The sequence below is a fragment of the Coloeus monedula genome (genome assembly GCF_965178545.1).
Source record: "Coloeus monedula genome assembly, chromosome: 2".
Classification (NCBI taxonomy): domain Eukaryota; kingdom Metazoa; phylum Chordata; class Aves; order Passeriformes; family Corvidae; genus Coloeus; species Coloeus monedula.
Genome location: NC_138782.1, coordinates 63,108,539 through 63,132,705, shown reverse-complemented (window position 1 = coordinate 63,132,705; position 24,167 = coordinate 63,108,539). Strand labels below are relative to the sequence as shown.

Sequence of the window (24,167 nt, the reverse complement as noted above, 5' to 3'; positions counted from 1 at the left end):
CTCATTATAAATAGAAACGAGAGAAAAAATAGGATTTAAGTCTCAGAATTTGGGATGCAGGTAAAACTAGTTTTAACAGAGACCGAAGCATACATATTAAAAAAAGGTTTGCTGTAAAGCCTAAGAAAGCATAAGTGCTGAATATCTCCTCATTAATAACAGTTTTGTGTTCAGCATGATAAGGCAGTGTTTTTACTGAATAATGACATCACTGTCCACTCCAGGATAAAAAGTTTTATGGATGATTTGTTGATTCTGTACTCTCAAATTTTCAGGCTCTAAAAATTGCTGCAAAGAATCGACTGCACTCAGATGTAATTTAAATTAGTATAGCTTCAAACAAAAGCTAGATATTACACCTAGACTCCTTTCCTGTATTTGCTCTAATACGAAATGTATTTTTATGTTTCTTAGTTTTGACATTGCACTGACAGTGAGTCACTGTGTCTTGAGCTTAACCAGTACTATAGCTGATGTGGAGAGTATTTTGCCTTAATATTTAAAGTGACACAGAGCTTGCTCTCTTTCCTTCTTTCCCATATTTGTTTGGTGTCATTTAAAAGCAAACTCAGACATAGTGTTGTGCCATCAGTTTCCTGTTTCTTTTGAGAAAAGTAGAGAATTATCTCAAATCCGCTCAAACTGGGGTTTTTTCTTTTTTTATGGCAAGTTTTTTCCATGCCACATAAGTGAATTTGCAAAAGGTAAACGTTTTAGTTAAAATAGATAAGTAAACACGAAAACAAAGTAAAAGAAAACAAGAAATGATGGGCACATGAGCTTGTTTGTTGGTCAGCAAATACATATTGCCAGCATGTAGAGAGGAGGTCACCCATAGATCCAGAGGAGAACAGGAAGGGGGAAAATGAGGAAGCTGGAGAGTGCTGCTGGGTTTGATCTCCTATATAACATGTGTAATAACTCCTATATTAACAACCTTCTTGCAAGGACAAGGGGGTGAGTAATCAGAAAACTGCCTGGTCCCCTCATCCTTTTCCTGGAGTCAATCACAGAATCACAATGAACCAACTGTGAGACAAAAAAAATAAAAGCAAACAGCTGAGCCTTTGCCACCCACTCACATTTAACTTAATAATGAAATTATCAGCAGAACAGTTACCTAGAATTTTCAAGGCTGGAATAATGTAGCTGAAAGGCTTAACAAAATCCAAACAGCAGCAGACACTCCTTATCCATCAAGGCTTTTGTGTGCCCTCCATTTAATTAGTACACCTTCGAATCCACAGGAATGATTACTGAATTTTTAAACTTAACACTTCTACCAGTTCCAGGGAAATCTGTGAAGGTGATTAGGAAGCCACATATTGCCCAGATATTGAAAAATATAGTCAGAATTTTTCCCAGAAGGGCTTTTTGTCTGATTTTTGAATTCCTGTCCTACATTGGGTGAAGCATAGTTGCGTTTTTTCTGGAGTGTAAATAACAAATAGGGATAAAGAAATTAATATTTTATTTCAGCTGCCCCTCCCCCTTTACTTTCTCTCTTCATCTGCTATTTACATCCAGAAGTAGCTTCATTAAAATATTCTACAGCTCAAGATAATCTCCTCAGACAGAAATAAAAAATTTTATTTCTCTAGTGAGGGGGAAAATGCTTCATTTCTGTCCCTTGAACACAGCCCTATTATCCTGTCTTAACGGATTAAACCACATGAGCAGAGCTTGGCAACTCATTATTTTAGCTTTGACCCAATATCTTAAATTATGATTGCTTGCATGGTGCAACAAAATTATGTATTTGAAAATTAAATTGTATGGGGTTTTTTATACAAAATTGCCTTATTTTTAACAACTTACTTTATGTGAGTAAAAGTCTGTTAAGTTTTTTTTTTTCATTGCAAAGCAAATACAGCAGAAAGATAAAATAACAATTCCCCAAATTCACGCTCTAGGAACTTGTGGCTTACACATTTGGAAATCACTCTTCTGCTCAGATTTATTCTTTATCTGTACAATTTAGCACTGTTATAAGAGAAAGATTGGAAACTTAGAACTGCATGCTCCTGCATGTCACAGAGGGCCTGAATTAAGTGCTGACTGAAGTAGACACTGAATTCAGGTGTGTCTTTGGATTAAGGTGTTAGTTCAAGCAACTACAGAAAATAGTTATATGATGCATGATGGCTTGCTTATATATTTACTTTTGCTTTCCCCACAATTTCTTATCTTTGTGCTGTAACCACTGTGCAGATAAGGATATTTGATAGCTGTCTCATTATAAAACCATCTTGGAGGGGAATTCATTTTTCCTGTGTACCTCAGTTCCCTTGAGTTTCTTCCATCACTTCCAAAGCCAGGAAATAATTAAGTTCTGTAGGACTGCTGATGATATGTGATTTTCCAGCCAAAGGCACTCACATAATTTATTAGAAGAACCTGATAAGTGTCCAAACCACTTAACATAAGTTTTATGCCTGTTGAGGTTCACCATCAATTGCTTTTAGGGAGTGGGAATACAAGGTTTATATTGGTATACAAGGGAGACTATAAATGAAACCTGCAATTTTTGAGGCTTTACAATTAAAATAATTTCCTCCAAAAATCACACCAAAATTGCATTTTGATTTTCTAAAGGTCTATTTTAACTAGTAATTTTGACTGTGTAGGAGTTGAAGGTTGATGGCGATAGAAAGCTGTGGGTGTGCACAGGCTGCCATCTTCTGGTGCAGTCAGGGGCCTGCACCGGTCATTTCTTCTGTACTAAGCCTGTGGTGAGCACAGACTCAATAATTCGGGCTGGAAAAGACCCCTAACATCACCTAGTCCAACCATTAGCCCAGCCCACCGTGCTCACCACTAAACCATATCCCCAACTGCTACATCCACACGCCTTTTGGATGCTTCCAGGAATGGCAATTGCACTCTCTTACAAGATAAATTTGTCATTTGGGTTTGCTTTCTTTTCTTTCTAATAGGAATGCGATCAAGTTCATATAGATGATGTTTCTTCTGATGATAATGGACAAGACCTAAGGTAAGATACAGCATTTTTTCTTTTTTTTTTTTTTTTTTAAGATTAAATAATTTGAGCATTTACAGGAATACATTGTATTTATTTTTACTGTATTTTGGGTGTTTGCAGTACCTACAGTTTTGCAACTGATGGCTTCCATGCAGCTGCAAGTAGTGCAAACCTTTGTCTGCCAACAGGTGTAAGAGGAGGGGTTGACTGGATGAGGAAGCTGGCATTCCGTTACAGAAGAGTAAAAGAGTTGTATAATACTTACAAGAACAACATAGGAGGTGAGTTCAGTTGTCAAAAACAACTTCAAATGCTGGTCAGTCTAAGCTGCATGGTGATGAACTCCCACCCAGGGAAGGAGCCTGGGAAGCCACAGAGGGAATGGAGAGTGATGTGACTGGACCATGAGCTATTGAAAGCTGGTGACTGTAATGGCAAGGCCACACACTGTTGTGCTGGAGAAACACAATTGGGAACACCAAGCAAGCTTCCATTTAGCTTCCACAGAGCCCATTTTCCTCCTTCAGACCCAGCTATTCTTACCTTACCGAGTGGTTGAACCACTCATTCTACTTCAGATCTGCTGTTGCTCTGGGAAAGATATTGTATAGCTTCCATAGCACACATAGCACAAATTGGTTGTGGATGGGCATTTCCATCCTACATTTTAATGACCTGGCTGGTAACAACACTGTCTCCTAAACTCTCTGCTCCATACCTGCTAGTCTGTTTTCATCAGTGGATGCAAGAAAATTCTATCACTGCTGTCCCAACAGCCTCTTTTGTTGGCTCTGTAACTTACACAGTTTTGTCTCCAAAAAGTCCAAATCTCATTGGGACAAGAGCTTTGCTGGTACAGTTTTAATTCATGGGCTCACTCATGTCTGCACCAGCAGGTTGTAGGTAATCAAGCAGCAGAGCTGAAAGAATCTGTTCTGGAAAGTCCTGTGTGACTTGCAGAGACAGCCAGCCCTCTTCTGAAGAGGGGAATGTGTCAACTGACCCCCCCAACAATAGACTGTGAGGACAGGGAATACTTAGAAGTCTTCAATAATTGCTACAGTCACGTATTTTCACTGTTAATAGTTCAGTCTTTCCTTAGCACAGGATGAAGCAATAGGACCAAAGGGTGGTAGTAGAGGGCTGACTTTCACTTACCCTGCCTTGCCCTTCATAGGTGTTGTGAATAGAATTTTTATGTATTTATATAAATTTTATATACTTTTTTAATTTTTGAAACAGTATTAACCAAAAGCTTACTGGGTGTTCTTGTATCTCCTAATGCATCTAAGAGTCTAAAGCTGCTGCATTTCACAAAACCCTTAGCACTGGTAAGAGCACAGGTCCGAGAGCACAGCATAGGGAAACACACTAGAGGAACAAAGCATTGCAAAGGCAGAGTGCAGATATGTGGTGCACTGGATTAAGGTTTTTATCGTCTCCCACTCATCCTACATCTGAAATAGAAGCCAACCTTAGTGGGCAAGTTTCTTCATTTATCCTCCACTTCTTAGCCTTTTTAATAATCTTCTTAGCACATAATGTGTCTGTTTATTTCAAAATATCTGCTAGAAGGCATCAGAAGGCAAGATTAATCCATATATTTTTAGTTACTTCACTTCTGCTTTTTGAAGACAGTCATCATCATTTGTTGGGAGATAGGGTGTGAAAGAGAAGAGGGATACTAAAGGTCAGGAAGCCTATTTCCCTTCTCTTCCAGGACCAAATCTGCATTTAAAATACCTTGGTTCCAACAAATTCATGTCTCAACATTTAATAGGCTGGGTATTATTAAATATCTGACAATTTCTACCCAAAAAGAGATTTTGAGGACTAGCTTTTAAGGACTAACTGAGATATGAGAACATAAGATGTGCAGCTGTTTCAAGGCTGCAAATGCTATAAAAGGAACCCACAACAGGACATGAAGAGCAAGCCATCAGCAAATATATTTCTGTATGTGTAACCTAAGGCTCACACCTATGTACAGAGTCATAAGCAGGTCAGTTTGAAACATAAGCAGGTACTGCAAAGGCCAGTTTATTCTAAAGTATCTTCTTTCGTGACCATCTTCACCTGTGATCCTAATGGCATGGGTCTCCCTGTCACTGCCTCTGATAATTTGAGAGCAACATATTTGGGAGGAGCTGGTTTAAAAAATATGTGTTTCTGAAAGGTATACTTTGAAATGCAGTAAAGCAGCCTGAATATGTAAAAAATTCTAATTAGTCTTAAATAATACCTGTCATTGCTTGATATAGTGAAGTACAAATAAAACCAAAGATATACTGAGCGCTGAAGACAATAGATTTTCTCTTTGATATTTTTTCAAGTTGTAGTGGAATTTAAAATAGAAACAATGACCATAAACCCTATCACATTCCATCTGATACAGAATTTAATTGTATTTTTCTCACTTTTTTTACATAAAAGGACTCCTGGGTCCTGCTAAAAGAGATGCATGGTTGCAATTAAGAGCAGAGATTGAAGCTCTGACAGACTCCTGGCTAACAAATGCACTTAAATCATTATCAATTATCAGCACAAGGTATGTATCTGAGTCTGCTGTAAAAAAAAGTTTCTAGCTTTGGACATGTATTGGATATTTTTTTACATTTTAGGTTACAATAAATTAGTGCCTTTAAAGAACAGAACAGGTCTAATATGACTTTTGAATAGGACACAGAAAAAGTGGAAAGTGGTTTTGTTTTCAGTGATTCCTGCATTTAGTAAAGATAGTATGAAATGTCTTCTCAAATGTGTGTACATTGAAGGGGTATTGTAGAATTCTGAGACAGCCTCTAATTTCTTGTCTTGTGGACAGCATTCTCTGAACTCCACAGCTCTCTGTTCTGTCCATCAATGTTTCTGCCCATTCACAGTGCTACCTAAATACTGTATAGGTAGCAGAACACAAGGACATTTTGCTTCTGTCCTTCCAAGCAAACCAGTATATCTTAGTATATATATCTTAATCTTTCAGAAGAGCAAAAATCTCTTTCAACGAAGTTAAAAGTCTCGGTTCCCAATATTGAGACATAAAATGTATTGTTCCTTAGAAACAATAAAACTGTGAATGCTGCTGCTACTTAGTCAGCCATGTAACATACATATTACCAGTAATTCTAAAAAATCCTGGTTTTAAACCACAAAAAAGAACAACATTAAGTCATCTTGCTTTCTGAACATGTCTGGGAAAAGACCCAGTGTCAAGTGGAAAGAACAAGCTTGGAAAGACATGAAAACCTTAATTTCAACATAACAACTTTTGCAATATGCTTATCTCCTAATTATTGTTTATTTAACAGTGTGTGAAGCACTTCAGGAGAAAAAAAAGTAACAAATTTGTGTAAACTGTTGTGTTTAGCTCTGCATTTCTTTCTGAATTGTTAGTCTTCAAAGAGACTTTTAGCAATGAAGGCCCATTGAGCATTGGTGGATGAGTCTGGAAAACTGATATCATTCACTCAGGATTGTTAAATGATAGTCTTTTGTAATATCTTCAAAGAACTGTACAACTGTACAACTCAGAAGCCACCTGTGAGTCAGCTAAACATTATTGTTATGTTACTGTCAGGAAATCAGGATACATTAAGCTGAAAATGTAGCCTGGGGTCTCTTCCAGAAGGAAAAGTCACAACTGTTTGCTCTTAACTCCATGTTCACATCATGGTCATGCTCATGCTCATGTTCCAGCCTGTCAGTGCCTAAGGTAGCTCAGCTCTGAGTTCTCTGGCCTGCACACCTTCTCCATTCAACTTTTCATCCTCACCATTCGACGCTAGCTTATTGACATCCCTCTTTTCAGAAATATTCTTACTCCTGAAACATGAAGAAAGTGATGCCATTGTGGAGAAATGTGTACTGGCTGTCTCTTTCCCCTAGATAAAAGAGTAACAAATTATGTCTTTATATTCTCTTAACTCTTTTATTCGGCCAGTAGCTACTGACAATTAATGACCAGCATGAAAATTATGCTTTCAAAGGATTCAGATGCCTTGTTGTGGAGGTAGTTAGTGGTCTTAAATGTCTGTATTTTCATAGACCCATCTTCAAAGACCTGGTTTGTATAAACCAGGGTGGAATATTTCCTACAAATCAGACCTACATATTTTTAAAGGTTTTTGCCAGAGGTTTTATGTACATTTTCTGTAAGTGATGATGCTGAGCAGCTCACTGTGTGAGTGAAAGTAAATGTTGAGGAATCCTTAATATGCTGTCCACAGCTGGTTCACCTCATCAGCATTTGGGTACTGTTTTAAAACTATTTAAACTTAAACTGTTTCTCTCATTTCAGGAGTAATTGTGTAAATGTGTTGGTAACAACAACCCAGCTTATCCCAGCACTTGCAAAAGTTCTACTATACAGTTTAGGAGGAGCTTTTCCTATTGAAAATATTTACAGTGCAACCAAAATAGGTAAGAAAATTATTCTTTCATCCATTCTGACTACACTGCATTACTTTTTTTTTTTTTTTTTTGCCAGTAATGGATGGATTCCAAAACACTTCCCTGACACTTAGCAGTTTTAGTTATAAGATTTAGGCATTGCATGTGTTCAGAAGTGTTTATGTCAAAGAATTCTAAATTCACCTTATTTTCGATGGTGCCTAAAGGAATAAAGATGCTGATTGAAAGCCTCAGAAACTCATCAGTATGGTGCAGAAAATAAAAACTTGCAGAACAGAATAAAGAAAAGTGTTTTGTGATTCAAACCTGAGCAGAACTTCTGTTTAATTAGCCTCTGCTCTGACCTTCGTCTCTATGCAAGCCAGGCCACAGCTTCACAAACCTTTTCCCAAGGCATAGTATGTCAGTGATGGGAATGACAAGTGTTACTAAGAGAACCTGTGGTGCTGCATAACAAAAGGGCACTTCCCCACTCTGTTCCTAACTGTGTGCATTTCGTGTGTTATGGTTTGGAAATGTATGGAAATGTATTTCTGGAAATTGCACCCAAAACTCTAAACCAAGAGAAGCTGCCACTCCTGTGAAAAGTGACAATACAATGACTGATAAGTTTGCAGATTTTACCAATCATCAACTCAGGAATGTTTCATTTCTATACTTATGACAACATTTTTAGCATGGAATGTGTCACTTCATTGACAAAAGCACTGCAATATGTTTCCTAAATTATTTTCACGAGGGAAAAAGCAGTGTATATTTTAGCAGTGTCAGGAAAAACTGTTACCTCAGTCATCATTTAATTAATTTTTTTCATTGCTACATCACTCGTTGTTGCAGATACATTAGAATTAAAATTTCTACTTTCCTTATAAGAATATGATTACAATCATAAGGAAATATTTAAATTCAATTATTCATTCATTAACCTATTCGTTTTTGCAGTGCTGCAAATTCCTTTATCTCAGTGGCTTTCCTGCAATGATTAAGAGATCTAGTTTTACCTGAAACATCTTAGTGTCACTAAGGGAATCCATTGCTTCTTACCAGATTTGGCTCTAAATCTCAAGGCTGGGAACTTTTTAAAAGTAGTAGTAGTAATGTCTTACCACTGCAAAAATCCTTTGTAAGGCTTCACCATAACTCACTTGATAGCTTGAATAAATAGTGCATTGTTTTTCAGGCAAAGAGAGCTGTTTTGAGCGTATAGTGTCCAGATTTGGCACTAACATAACTTATGTTGTGATTGGAGATGGCCGAGATGAGGAACATGCAGCTAATCAGGTAACTTCACTCTGAACTCTTATCTCATTTATCTTCCAGGAAAAGAAAGTTGCTTTGAACGAATAATGCAAAGGTTTGGCAGAAAAGTAGTATATGTTGTAATTGGGGATGGTGTAGAAGAAGAACAGGCAGCAAAAAAGGTAACCTGTCTTCTGAAATGTTGGTGTGATACATAGCTACTAATGCAAGCCTTTCTGTTTGCATTTCTGTCAGTGTTGCACAAAATGACAAATAATTTCGGTCCACAGATGCAAGACAACAAGAGCATGATGAGATCAACACTTAGAGTAAAATGAACCATTTGGATTCTAGCATTTGCTTCACTTCACTTTGAAAAAAAAAAAAAAAAAAGGCACAAAATTATTTTTAAAACAGATGGAAAAATAATTTAGCAAAAATGTCCAACAAACTTCAAGCAAATTAAAAGTTAAACAGAAGAGATAGAAAAGGCTATGATATGATGGTTGGGTGGTGTTTTTCTTTAAATGGTGAAATTGAGGATGCTTCAAGAGACGTGTTACAGAGAATGTGGAAAACATCCAAAGGACTGTGCAAATTCTTTTGCAAAGATAGATGAAGATCCATAGTTTACTGAAGCAATTATGAAAAAAATATAATTTTCTTCAGGAAAGGCATATTTGCTAAAGGAAAAAGAACACAACACAGAGATTGTGCACCAAATCTGTGTTTCCAAAAAAGAACTGTTTCCTAGTTTCTTCATTATGATAATTCAAGTCTAATTTCAGCTGAAAGGTTTTTTAATGTTCAGAGATCAAATTAGTAATTTGTGCCATACTTCCCAGTAAAACCCCTGGAAGTGTGCAGAAATTGAATTTTTTTGCTTCACAGTGTCTGCACAGGACAAATTATGTAAACATTGTTGTTCTAGGAGTAGCAAAATAAAGCACTCTCTTAGCATTCTAGTTGGAGTGGAAACAAAATGAAAATAACCAAAATGCTCATTCCAAATGGTTCCTTAATATCGGTACAGTACTGGTGATGGGTCCTTTATAATTTTTGCTAAACAATGGTGGTTGGATTGTGTGCTTTCTGGTTTGGCATGCTTTTTCCTTAACATTGGCTATGTTGCATGGATAGATGTAGAATTCAGAGAGATAGATGAATATAGCACATTACAAGTAGATCTAAACACAACATGGAAGTGTGAAGTTTTTTCTATTCTGATGAATTATTGAAGGTGAATAGTGCATATACCTGCATCTCTCAGAGACACTGATGCTTTCTGCAACACAAATTATCTATTCCTAAACTAGAAATGTGTTATTTCCTTATCCAAAGAGATTTCTTTTTCCCCCTGGATGGAGAAAAAATGTAGTTCAACTCTGTTTAGAAGTGTTGAGTGAGAAGTGTCTTTTCATGGAAATGTTATAGCCCTTTAAATGATATTCAGTGTTTTGCAGTCAAATAAGTGGATCAGCAAAGGATTTCCTATTGCTCCTTTGTATGGGCTTGCATGCTAAAAATAAGCAAGTAGCTCTTACTAAGTAACAGGCATTTTCCAAAGAAGCTATTAAGAAAGGCTATCATCTAATTATTTTAACTTCAGTTGAGCTACTAAGCTCAGATCTATTTTGGTCTGATTTTTGTCAGTACTTTAATAGCAAAAATCAATCCAGAAGCACGGTGGTGTAAAATAGGTGCTGGTAATCTCTAACTATCCTCGTGTGTCATATACCGCCCTGTGTCACGGTGTTCATCTTTCCTGACCTTTTCCCTCCTCTAACAAACACAGCACAACATGCCTTTCTGGAGGATATCCAGTCATTCGGACCTCTTGGCTCTGCATCAAGCACTGGAACTAGAGTATTTGTAACTGTGCTCTAAAGCTGGCAATCCTTTTATATATATATATATTTCAAGTACACTGAATTTTTATGTGTGATTCAATGCCTCTGGCTTTACACATATGAATTGTCTTAAGAAGGGAAGAAATATTTGGAATTAAAAATTCCAAATTGAAGAATTCAGATTGCTGAATGAAGTTAAAACATTAGTGCTACGTAAGGAAGCTCTATGGTCTTATATATGCAACGTTTTTAAATGAATTTAAACTGTGGAGGTTGCTGGTACACACCAAGTGAGCCCTGACAGGAGTGAACAAAGGACTCGAACTGGCAAAGCACCAAAACACATTTTCCAGCCAACAAGGTGGTGTTCAACAACATTCCTCAAAATGGGATATATTCTCAGCACTGAGGTTTGAACCAGACTTTAGCCTACCTAACCCAGAAAATCTGAATTGGAATGCACTCAGACTGTATAATGACAATCCTGTCTAGACCTGTAATTTGTGTAAATTATTGATGAAAATAATTTACTGTGACTTTATTAGCAGCTGATTTTGGAAGTGGATGCAATTTTTCTTTCTTTTTTTTTGGGGGGGGGGGCAGGGGAGGGAAAGGGTTATATAATATTGTCTCTTTTATAAGTTTGGCAAACAGAATGTGCATAATGATGTGTTGTGCCTTAAGGAGAAGACTGTGTTTGTGTGTTATGATGTAATTTTGGTTAAAAACTATGTAGATAAACAAAAAAACCTTTGTGATAATTTTTGACATGACCAAATTTGAAATTCAAAGAAATCAAAGAACAGGGCTGCACCAAAGAATTTAAGTATTTGTTGCAGTAAGAAAAAATAATAAAGGAAAGTTTGTGTTTTTATTTGGATTCTGATTAATTCCACTGATTTTTTGAGAAAAGTTAAGAATATATTGGGAGGTTGATACTGGGGACCGCTACCTTGAAAGGTAAAAGAAACAATAGTGTTTAACACCTTCAGCATCATTTCTTGATTCTCCAACAAGAGAACTAAGAGCCATATTCATTAATTATTGAGTCCACTGAAAGCCATACAGTGAGTGCATCTGCTGTGTATAAAAGAACAGAGTTCCACCCAGCAGACAAAGTCTTCAGGTGGCATTACTAGAAGGTGAAAATGTGGAGTTAATCCCAGGTGGGGAATAAAACACAAGTTCATTAGGAATTAAAGATTGCTAAAGAAGCTGTCATCAGTCAGATGTGGAAATGATGCTACATTTAGCATATTCAGGATCAACAGAGGCTGTTGAAATTGCTGGCTTGATAACATTGGCTGTTTCAGGAGAATAGTCCACTTTGGCAAAGAAAACAACATTTCGGTAGATTTTCCATTCTGTTCCATGTTTTCGTATATTTTGGTTTGGGTCAGCATGATTTTTCTAATCCATTTTTGATTGCTCAACAATATTACACAGGGACAACAATAGCAAGTCAGGCATCTATGGAGAGGATAAGGAGGTGATTTTCATGAAGAAACATTGAGAAATATATCACCTTAACTTTCATAATTTCTATTAAAAGTTATGGTCCATACAGAAATAATTATCTTGCAAGATTTGAACATGCTACCTTTCAGCTATGGAAAATGAGCAAGATCCATATTGCACGCAGAGCCCTTAATGCTCCATGTGCAGCTTGAGCACTCTGAAACAACAGCAAGTGGTTTGTCTCTCATGGCAAAAGATGGAAACTACTTTTTCAATTTTTAACACTGTATGTGGAGACACGTGAGGTTGCGTGTGCACTGATTGTGTGAAGAGGTGTTTGCAAGAGATGTTAAAGGCAAACTCCAGAATGTCTGCACAAGCACAGTAGTCAGCACTGAGGTGAACATCTTCCCTCTCTGTGCTCTGAAGCCATCATATGTCATAGTTACCAGGCAGTAACTTCGTTCATTTAAACTTTGCTGAGGTTTTAATAAAGTTACTTGGTAGGTGAAAGCCTGGAGCCACTACAAGTCCAAGGTGAAACTCCTCTATAAATTCATAAAAATGGATTTCTTTGCTGTGTTGGAATTGGATATACAAGTCACCACACAACAAACTAACAATAATTTTTATCACTGGGCAGTTTAAAGCCATCACATGAGACTTGCCACACATGAAATCACTATAGACTAGATAGATATTTGGGTGATAGATTTGTGTGTCCAAAAAGTAAAAATTATGCATACCTTCTTTATATTTTCAGTACCTGAAAATATATGTCATAAAAAGTTGTAGTACAGCTTTTTGTAGTTTTTCAAGTGGGGAAAAAAAGTGCTTCTACTGGAATGGGAAAGAACTTTGAAGCCCTTCTCAAGTTCCAGCATGGCATAAAAATCTCAATGTAAAAGACATGGTAAAACAAAAAATTTGTATGGTTAACCAGCTTTTTTTTCTCTTCTTTTTTTTTTCTTTTTGACATGCCATAGTGTTATTTAAATGCATGAAGCAATATTATTTCTCAAGTTATTTGTTCAGCTTTTCAGTGTTCTTTTCCTAATCCGATGTAAGAACAAAAAGTAGCCCAGCAACAACCGTTGGTTCTTATTAAAGGTTTGCAGTGCCTTCATTGGAGTTGTGCTTAGCTTTCTGTGGCAGATATGGCTCAATTAATATATGGACTTCTAGAGAGGAGGTGGAGGCAAAAGGAGGGAAGTTTTACAGAGCACGACAAGGTTCTGTGTGCTACCATAGCGGAAGTTAATTGTTAAAACAAGTAATCCACAAAAACATGCATCCAAAGAAAATTCAAGGATGCAGCTCAAAAGCCTTTGCAATACTAAAACCCTAAAATAAAATTTCAGAGCATGAATACTCTCTTGCTAAGCAAAAATTGCTGTATATCTTTAAATAAAAGTGTGTAGTAAATGCCTGCCTTGTAGAGAGAAATTAGTCTGATATATTTTCCTGCATGAACAATACAGAGGAGAAAATAACCAAGGCAAGAGACAGTCACGCCAGACTGTTCCAGATGGGCCTAAGAAGATTAAACTCAAGGTTGGTCACTTTGACATTGAATGCATTTTAATTCAGAAGCATATTAATCAGAAACTACCTTCCCTTCAGCCTCTCCTCAACAACCAAGATTGAGCACAAGGTCACATTTGCAAGTATTTTGGAGAAATGAAATAGGGAATAAAATGCCTTTTGCTGATACTCTAGCTGTTCTCAGTACAGAACCTGAACACTCATGAGTGCTCAGCTTGCAAAATACAAATATTGTGTGATTTCAGTCACGGGATAGTATCTTAGACATAACTCTGCGCAGTTCAGTAAAAGAGGGCAGAAAATACCTAAAATATATGCTTGTTTTAGATGCCTGTGGAGATTGGGCACAAAGATATAGGTAGCAGTAAGCTCCCAGATCTGTTTCCATTAGAATCCAGTGTGAGCAGCAGTGCTTGCGTCTGAAGCAGATGCAGAGTGTGTTCCAGTGTAAGCATTGACAAGGGAGATGAGGCCAAATGAAAGTCCTCTTTACAAGCACACTTCGTCTTGGGCCAGATGGAATCTTGCATCCCATCAGAACTGCAGAGTTCATGGAGGATACAGACTTGACCCACGATAGGAAGACTAGGTTTTACTGGTGAAGTTGTATCCAGACCCAGGGTTTCGGTTCAAAAGTCATCTCTGCTTTATAGGATTGACACCAGGCATAGGCTGTAAATGAATATGCTATTTAGTATCTCTGAAGAGGAGCTGAAGTGACATAAGCCAAAATCCCAGAAATAGCAGCATTTTGGAGATTTGAAGCCAAGGGTCTCTGTCATGTATTAGCAGATAATAGTTTATTAGGGCCTACCTAATTTAAGAAAAATGTAAATTAAAATTTAAAGCTTGTAAAATTATGTACATCTTTACTGTTTCTCAATAAATACACTTGGAAGTGTCATTTTCTGCACTATACAATGTTGTAAGTTGTTTGGTTTGTGGTTGAAAGACACAGTGTCTCTTACAAGATCTGAGTGTGAGCTGGGATTCTGACATCCATGCTGCCCTTGTTGTTCATGCCTGGAGTAGTCCTGAGCCCATGTATGAAGTCTGGCAGAGACTGGCTCACCTGTGGACTGTGTGCGGGGTGCAGCCTGTAGAGAGAACCTCCCCCTGCTCTGCACCAAGGCTTCCTCGCCAAGAATACCAGGTGTCTTGCTCCAGATGCAGCCTGACGGACAATTAGCAGCTCTGTTGCAGTCTCCTTGAGACAAAATACACAACTAACCAATTTGATGATGTAGACACCCAGTGTATGCATTTAAATCCCTGTGCCAGTTCACTCACTAATGCTTTGCTAATACCTTTATGGTCATGGGTTGTTCAGGAGACAGACTGGGCTACTGAGGGGCGAGTAGCCTTCCCAGTTGAAGATCACCCTCATGAAACTCTAAATGGTTTCGGGAGCAGTAGCTCATTTTTTTTAGTGAGGAACTGAATTTCGTTTGAAGGAAGCAGTCCCTCTACAGTCTGCTAGCAGAGGCCAAAGTGGGATCACAGAATTGTCAGCACACTTAGATGTGACATTTTGATCTTGGGAGCTACATGGCAAGCGGCAGAGCCTTGGCAGCCACAGTGATTCAGCCACAAGAAGCAGCTTGTAAGTAGTGGACTTCTTTCTGAGGGGTTAGATTAAAGCATGTCTCTTACAAACACAGCTGTTCTGTAGGTACATCTGCCCCCTTCTGAGTTTTCAGAATAAAAAGAAGATCTATCAAAAATCAAGTGGACAAAATACAAAGAAATCCCATCTACCGAGCAGAGAGACCCATAGCAGACAGTAATTTTACAGTGTGACTCCCAAATGGGTTTGCATGTGACTCCAGAGAAGAGCCATTCAGTATGGTTTCAGAAGAGTGAGGAAGGCAAAAAATAGGTGATAGCACAACATTACCTTCATTTCTCATTGCTGGAAACTCATGGTTCTAAATGGCTGTCATTGTGCCCTGCACATGATGTTCACAGTGATGAACTAAAGCAAAAATATACTGAGAGCATTTATGGGTGGACTCTTCCTCATTTGGGTGCAAAATTACTTCTTTGTCATTATCCATTACCTCTAAGACTCCTTGAGAAAAATGCTCTTTAGGGTTGACTTGTTTGATTAACTTTCTTTTTTTTTTTTCAAACATATAATGGATTCTGAAACATTTTGGAAATGTTTATAAATTTGGGAGAATTTTTTGCATTTTCCAAAAGCCCAGGCAGTAGCAGGAATGCTGAGAAAGTCAAAACATCACAACAGTTTGTTTTTCCACGTTAGTTTCTCTACAAATTTCAAGGCCTGATTTTCAAATAACTGAATATCTTACTTAGATAAAGTAAGAATTTAATTTAGTTAAAAAAACTAAGAATTTTTTTCTGGTTGGGAAGTAAAGATAGAAAAGAAGAAAACACCAGAAAGTCTCAGAAATTGAGATCAGGGGCTCACCACATCAGCCAGAAGAACAGTCTGAGTCACTGCAGGAGTCTGGTGACTGTGGCTCTCAGCTGACATATCAAGCCCCTGTTCTTTGCTTTCAACTTGTCTGGATTAGGGTCTTGGTTTTGAGCATTCTGACTCGAAAAGGTTCTAATTTTGTCCAATTGGGAAGAGTAATGTTTCCAAGATCAGAAAAAAAAAAAGAAAAGAAAAAAAAAGTGAGGGAAAGATAAGGGAAGGGAAGAAGAAAAGAAAAAAAAATAAGCATAAGACGATCATGTCTAGTATTGTAAACATCCTGGGTAGTGGAGCAAACTCTTGGCACTTAGCAGTAGGACTTCTTTGCAGGTGTTTTTTGGGAGTGGTGTTGGGGTAGCTGTGGCTGGCAGCCAGACTCCCACCCAGCCACTCTCTTAGGGACTGCTCTGTGCTGGGGAGCTCTGGTGCCAGGGGAGACCTCTGCCTGTATCCCATGAGCAGCCTATAACGTTATTTTTATAAGGATGCATCAGCCTCAAATGCTATCCTTCTCACACAGAAAGCTTTTAGTTTGATTTGGTTTTATGGTACAAGCCATGACTGGAGAATGTGTTATACTTCTGCAGCTCATGCAAACCAGAAACCCTTAATGAGATCTGTGCCTCATGATCACTCATGTTTAAAAACAAAACAAAATAAGGAGGAAAAAAATGGGGGAGGGAGAATAATGGAGCCAAATGTGGAGGGCTGCTCCAGTCCAATGGCATATATGTACTGATTTATGAAAGGCAGTCCTATACTCAATAATCACCACGGGCCGCTGACCATGGCAGCTGATGGAGGAAGGGTAATTAGCAAAGCCCAGCTTCTCCAGTTACTCACTGGGAGCTAAAATGAGGAATTTATTACAAGCTCTGAGTAATCTTGATGAGGAACATAGTTATATTCAACATGGAACTGCCTGGTGGCCAAAAGAGATGCAGTGTAGCCACCTGACCCCCACAACCAGTTGAAAGGGGAAAGAGCCAATTCTGCACAGGTCCCTTCTCAAGGGGGCCACTCACCCCACTCACCTGGCCCCTCACCTTGCCACCATAACCTTGCCTGCCACCATTCCAGTCGAGAGAGGGCAATGACCCAGGCAGCATCACCTCTGGGTGCAGCCCCCACGGAGCAAGGGGTGCAGCTCCCAGTGCTTTGCTGATTCTCTCCAAGTTGTTTTTATATCCTCCTTAAACCAAGTTGGTTCTCAGTGAAGCAGGTATCCTAACTGGGAGGTATCTATTCACAGAGGAAAAGAAACAGCTAATTTGGGGCCTCAAGAGGTCAAGAACTGCTCACCCCAAAGGATATCCAAGCACTTGCCAGTGTTTTTATTTTTCCTCTTTACCTAAATGTGTACAGTGAGTTTTCTTCCCTGGTTGAACTGCAGTTCCTTAAAGAAAGCTTACTTATAATGGAAAGGCTGACTCAACCTTCACTCTAATAACCAGGAAAACACAACAGTAAAATGAAACAACAAATCATTGCTCTGACAGTAATGAGGCACTTGCTTAGACATTTATCTGTCCTTTTACAAGGCAGTAATTTTATGGTTGAAAAGTCTTGGGTTAAACTTTGTGTCTGCAAAGAAATATCCAAGCCCTGGCCAAAATTATTGCATTTAGCAGACGGTAACATTGTACATAATTAATGTATTCATTTTCATTCTTAAAACTAGTAAATGCAGCTTATTTGAACTTCCTCCTGAAAGCTAAATTTATTAGCTACAAAACATCGAGACTGTGCCAACTGTTTCAAGGAGATTATGTTCTGTCTTTCCTCTATTTTCTAACAGTTTTCCACTAATACCACCTGGGTGGCTCTTCTCCACAAGAAACTTCAGTGCAGGCAACAGCTTTCTCCTGTCCCTTTTGTTGCTTCATATGTTTTCACGATAAACATTTCTTTCCTTCACCTCCATCCAGAAAGCAGAAAGGCTGCCACTTGTTTGCTAAAAATGACTTTAAATTCATCAGCTCTCCCAGACCTAATAAAGTGACATGTTTACAATGCTAAAGGAAATCAGGTGTTTTAAAGTTAAACAAAAAAAAAACATATTTATGTAGTGTTACAATAATGCTGTTTGCCTGGCCATTCTCAGCCTATTCATCACCCAACAATCTCCTCACAAAATGCTGTGGACTCTGTGTGCTTCAATGCCATGCAACGGTAAGTGCAAATTCACCATAAATCATGTATTGCAGCAGCCTCCCCCTTTGCTGCTGGCAACTGCTGCAGTGGGGCACATGTAGGGAAAGAGCCATAGCCCAGGCATGTGGCAGGGAGGATGGAGCAGAGGAAACACAGCGGCAGGTGGGTACTGCTGCTACCATCCCCCTTCTGCTTCTGAGGCAAATTGCATTCATGCTACTTGTCCCACTACCCCCCATCAAGAGCTGTAATGTTCTACCACCGAGCAAGCCTAGGTGAGAGTTTTTGGGGAGACAGGCACAATTTCCTTCTTCCCTATTGAGTGGAAAGATGCTGTTACTTTGTTCTAACATGCAGGTAACTGAGGCACTAAGCAATTTTTGTTGACACATCATGGCAGAATATGAATCACGCATCTGAAATTAATCTAAACCCTTTGCCCTTACCTGTTGATAAATCCAGTATCTATTCGTCTCTGGCCAGGTCCCCATAAGACTTCTTTAATCCTTGTTGAAATTTTCCATTCTGTTCCTTGTGCAGAGATTGGTGTAAGTTTATAATGAAAAGGATCTGGATTTTAAGAGACAATAACACCCTTTACATATAAGCTGAGGGAGATACTGAATTTCTATCTAGTATTTCAACCACTTTCTTAGAGGTGGGTAGAACATATAATTAATTGGTAGCTATCTCTTGTCCCCACCCCCATTGAACAACAATCAGACTCTACTCTGTGGTTTTATGCTAGAAAACATCTGGAGAACATGTGGTTCCTTGCTTTCTTCAAGGAACTGGCTTTCTTTACTGAATTTCAATCTTCCTTGTAATTCCAGTGGTAGTTGTAAGCTTAAATATCTTTTCTTGCACCTGTAGATCTCAGAGCCAGCAGGTCCTTCATTCAAGTATGCAAATCTACAGACACTTGGCACTCAAATTAACCACTGGGGTTAGTAAAGGAATCTTGTCTCTGCTATGATGACTTTGTGGTAGTGATCTCTGCAGTGATGCAATAGCAGTGATCTCTGTGGTGATACAATAGCACCACAGAACAAAACATCTGGCTATAGAAAGCAGCCACTGGGCTCTGGGACAATAGCTCCTTTTAAATGGTTTTAAGATGAGGCGCACAAAGAAGTGGATGACATTGTTTTGGCATAATTCTGAATTAAAAGAGGGTGAACCTCTTTATCTCTGGTAACCATGGATTTCAATATTGGGATGTATTACAAGAAAAATATTGTCATAAATAATCATCACTTTATACTCCTAGCCTTGTAACTGGAAGTCTTTCTTGACTGCCACAGCAGTAAACTGACAATCTGTCTCCACAATGTTTTGTCATCTGGAGAGGTGATGTTTTCAGAGCTTTTATCATTGTGGATTTCAGGATAACAAAAGGAATAGAAGAAGCCAGAACTCTTGTCACAGTGTTGGATTTATTAGAACAATAAAGTACAAAACAAATGTGTTGATATTTTCTTTGTTGAAAGCAGCAAAGTGAATAACACAGAAGACTCTGTAGTGTAATCCTGGCTGATATGTTTCTTTCGAGTTTCTCCACCTTTGTATTTACTCCAGAGTTCCTCGGTGGTTTTCAGTGCGTAGATGACCCCTCAGTGCAGAGCTTTTCTCATGGTCCAGCTTACAATTCCATGGCTGACAGCTACTTCCCCTTTCAGAGCAGCTTAGTACTATGTAACACTAATGCCTGGTTTAGAAAAGCCATACGCAGTCATTTATGTTCGGTTTCTTCCATGTAAAAAGGCTGACCAAAGAAAAGATGACTGTCTCATTTTCTACAGATGTAAGCAGATGCTTGGAGCACTGTCAGGAGCTCCAAAGTCGTAGCTGTGGGAAAGGTTACTCTCCACTTGCCTGCTTGCAATCATTTCTTCAGATAAACCTATCTCCCCTGCAATTGTCCTTATCAGATCTGATTAGATCAACTGTCCAGGAGATCTAGCCTGTCTACTATATCAAGTGGCATGTCAGAAAAGGGTAATTGTACTTGGCAATGACAGTGTATTTTTCCTGGTCCCTTCTTCCTACTCCCACCTTTCATGAGATTAATTATCTTGAATATTCTGTAGTGCATAGCTGCACATTCAGCAAAGATGCCTGGGATAGCTGAAATAAACATTTAGATATTTCACCCTTTCTTGCCATTTGCAGATGGAGTATCTCTGTTCATACCATATTTTTACAATTTATTTTCAGACTAGCTCCTAATGCACTTCCTAGTCTGCTTTGTAACTATTTTGCATTTAAAATTATCTTCATTATAATCAAGCATTTGCATTATTTCAGGATTATTGTTTTTCTTTTAAAACCAACGTTAAACATTTCATTCTATTGATGAGTGCACTAGCTGCTTCCAGACAACAGAGAACATTGGGTCCAGGTATTCAGACACATTTTCAGCTATCTCATGATAGTCCTTGCAGTCTGAGTTTGAGGGATGTCAAAGAATAACATTTTCATAATGATTCGGCAAGTTTAGTTGTCAAGAGATGCTCCGGTTTTGGCTGAGGTAGAGTTAATTTTTTTCACAGTGGCTGGTATGGGGCTGTGTTTTGGATTTGTGCTGAACAAAGGGCTGATAACAAAGATGTTTTCGTTATTGCTGAGCAGGGCTCACGCAGAGCCAAGGCCTTTTCTTTCTCCTTTTGTACTGCCACACTGGCAAGGGGACCGGGGGTTTATGGGAAATTGGGAGCAGACACAGCCGGGACAGGTGACCCAAACTGACCAAAGGGATATTCCAGACCATATGACATCATGCTCAGGATTAAAGTGGGGGGAAGAAGGAGGAAGGAGGGGACATTTGGAGTGATGGCGTTTTTCTTCCCAAGTAACCATTGCACGTGATGGGGCCCTGCTCTCCTGGAGATGGCTGAACACCTGCCTGCCCACGGGAAACAGGGGATTAGTGCCTTGTTTGTTTTGCTTGCGCGCACAGCTTTTGCTTTCCCTATTAACCTGTCTTTATCTCAACCCACAGGTTCTCCAGCTTTTACCCTTCTGATTCTCTCTCCAATCCAGCTGGTGGGGGAATTAATGTGTGGTTGTGTGGGGCTTGGTTGCTGGCTGGGGTTACACCATGACAAGGGAATAAAGATCCATTTTGTCTCAGGATTAGTCCACCTTTAGGACTACTCAGACATCACCCTAGGATGTGGCAATGATGTTTTGGAGGCCATTTGAAAAGAAGATTATGCTGCTTGACCCCTTAACTGAGAGGTAGCAAGTGTGTAAGGGTTACTCGAGAAAACCTCCTGGAATTGCTATCTCTACAGCTGATGGTCATCCAATAAACTGAGATTACACGTGTGTAACATTACCCAAGTGTCAGCTCCATAGCATGCTGTCTGCAGTGAAAGTTTCTCAGAGTTGTATAAGCAGTCTTGTGATTTGTTTGAGAGATGAGGGAAGACATGCACTGTAACATTTGGCCTTGGCTGCAAGACGATGACTTCAGTGATGGCAGACAATCCAATAAGTACATTTGTTGATACAGTACGCCTCTCGGCCAGGCAAATGCTTCCACTGCAAGCCAAATTTATGTCTCAGACAAACTGCATAATTTATCAGCAAACCAGACAAGACCTATTGTTGCCTACAGAGGAGAGCCTTCAGAGATGGCAGGAGTGTGGGCCAAAGGGTTTGCAGTGCAGTGTGTGTGGCTTTTCCAGCTCTCAGCATTAGAACACGCAGAGATAAATGGACAGATTGGGATCTCTGCAACTTTACCACCCTGTGCTTAACAAGGCAATGAGTTGGCCATAGAGACAATGCCAGGAGACATTCCATAAGCTCCCTGGAGCCAGGACCGGATTTTCAAAGAAGCCAAGATTAAAACACAGTATTTTCCATGAATGAGTTTCCTTTCTACTGAGGTCATAGCATATTGAGAGTGGGTAATTCAGCTATCTGCAAAATGTCCCTGCACTCTCCCTGGCTTAATAAAAAGAGCCAGCATTCCCATGCTCTTCCTGCAGAGAGACTTTGTGCAAAACAGACTGCCAGCAACCTTAAGCAAGCTGTAGCCCTGTCTTTTTCTATACACCTGTTTGGGTCACAAATTTTCTCTGTATTGATTCTTTCTAGAAGAAACAAGTGAAATGGAGATGGTGGGATAATCTCATAGGTATCTGGTACCCTAAAATTCCTTGGACCTCCACCATTTAAATAGGCTTTTTCATAGCATTATTTACAGCAGTTGATGGTCTCCAAAAGACTTTGCCAGTGCTAGTACATCTTTCAGCAAACTTCAGTTCAATTGATTAAGAGCATCTGTTGAGGAGAGATGGGAGGCCATTCAGGTGTTTCCTGAAAAATAGGATACTACCGACTGCCTCCCTTCTCCAAAGTTTTCTAGCTATAGTGGCTTCTTGAAGTCTTCTCTACTACTCAGCATTTTGGAAAAATGTTGGAAAGAACAGCAAACCAATGTGAGCTGCAGTGTCTCAATGGCAATCCTTCTGGGGTTACTTTACAAAATTCACAGTTTCTGCCATGCTTTTCCATTTCCCATTTTATTTTGGAAGCTGACTGAAAATTACTGGTAGTAGCAGACACCAAGGTGTTCTGAAACAGTGAATGAAATTTGTACTTGTAGGATTTTTTGAGCAACTTTCTCAATGTAAGACATCCATACAAGTTTTGGATGAATGTTTTATAAGCCCCTAGATCGTCTGGCCTCACCACTGTGCAGTCTATGACACAAACACACTGACACAGATGGAAAACAGATTACAACTTTCCATTGTGGAAGGAGAATTGATCTTAATATCATGATGCTCAAGCACAGAATTTTGCAAAATGCTTTGCCAGCTTAGACATAAAACAAATAATAGTGAAAGCACAGACTAATGCAGCTGTTCACTTTCTGGGCAGACTAGTAGCCTCAGATAGACACATTACTGATACTGGTCAGGAAAATGCCAGTTCTGTTTCTCAAAGGTGACTTGTACTATCTGTGGAATCACAGAATATTCTGAGTTGGAAGGGACCCAGAAGGATCACTGAGTCCAGCTCTTCAGTGAATGGCCCATACAAGTATCAAACCTACAACTTTGGCATTATCAGCACCGTGCTCTGACCAGCTAAACTAAGAGTCCAGAGATGTCTAAGTGGAGTAAAGGAACTGATTAAAGAAGACAAATCCAGAGATTAATTTCCTGCTTTTGAAACATAATTTCAGGAAGGAAGAAAAAACCTTTGCAAAAACCTGTTGTTACTGTTCTTCAAGAAAAGACAAACTAGAGGGTCCCAGGGACCCACCCACTTTCACCCTGTGAGTTTCTGGGACTTGGGGGTGTGCAGGGGAGGAGATGTGACATGGGACCAGCTAATGGAGAAGAGTTTGGGAAGTGTGGCCCCTCCTTACTGCCAAATTGAATGAGGTGCACAAAGAGCTATGGGGATGAAACTGGGATGGAAAAAGCACAGAGTGGACTTGGGACAGGGCTGGGGGTTGGTACAGATCAGGGCTTGAGATCCACGTAGTCATTTTTTGCAGCAGCCATTGGAGTTGAGCTTAACATAATTGGGGTATGAGTTCCTGAACCTCTGTGATGTTTGAAAGCAGTTGTCTTCTTCAGCCATGGGCTGGTGCTGAGATGGATAATGTCACCCTCACTTTCTGCTTCACACTGAACCCCCCCAGAAAAACATGAGTTATTTCTCCTGTCACTCAGCCCCTGGTAGCAGGGATGAACTACCATGGGTGACAGATGAACAGAGATGTAATTGTTCCTGCCTGGGATAGTGAAGCCTATGAATGTTTGCAGTCTATTTCCCCTATTTTTTTCATATAGGTTGATCCCAAACAGATAGTGCTGCTTTGAGACAGTTTTTCATTCCTCTATGTCACCAGCACAAACCTCAGAAGGAGTAATTTCAGCCTTTTTTGTGGCCTGTGTAGGTCCAGACCCTGAAGTGTGAGGAGTGGGGAGTGGCAGCAGGGTGGGCAGGCAGTCTGACGGCTGGAGAAGCGGGAGAGATGCTCACCACGACTCAACTGATGCCACAGGCTGGTTCCATTGCTGCTCCCCAGCCTCCATCTATCAAGTTTCTCCTTCAG

The 24,167-nt window shown here is 39.3% G+C and overlaps 1 protein-coding gene across 8 annotated transcripts in view; it reads left to right on the top strand.

Annotated features, from left to right (window-relative positions):
• EYA4 (EYA transcriptional coactivator and phosphatase 4) overlaps positions 1 to 11,362 on the top strand; it is a 141,118-nt gene extending 129,756 nt beyond the window's left edge. For all 8 annotated transcript variants that reach the window (XM_082303130.1, XM_082303133.1, XM_082303134.1 and 5 more), the window contains exons 15-20: positions 2,937 to 2,995; positions 3,104 to 3,264; positions 5,417 to 5,531; positions 7,281 to 7,402; positions 8,714 to 8,814; positions 10,428 to 11,362. In XM_082303130.1, the coding sequence (XP_082159256.1) occupies positions 2,937 to 2,995; positions 3,104 to 3,264; positions 5,417 to 5,531; positions 7,281 to 7,402; positions 8,714 to 8,814; positions 10,428 to 10,508 (639 nt within the window). In that variant the 3' untranslated portion in view covers positions 10,509 to 11,362. The remainder of the gene's footprint in view (positions 1 to 2,936; positions 2,996 to 3,103; positions 3,265 to 5,416; positions 5,532 to 7,280; positions 7,403 to 8,713; positions 8,815 to 10,427) is intronic.
• The last annotated feature ends 12,805 nt before the right edge of the window (positions 11,363 to 24,167 follow it).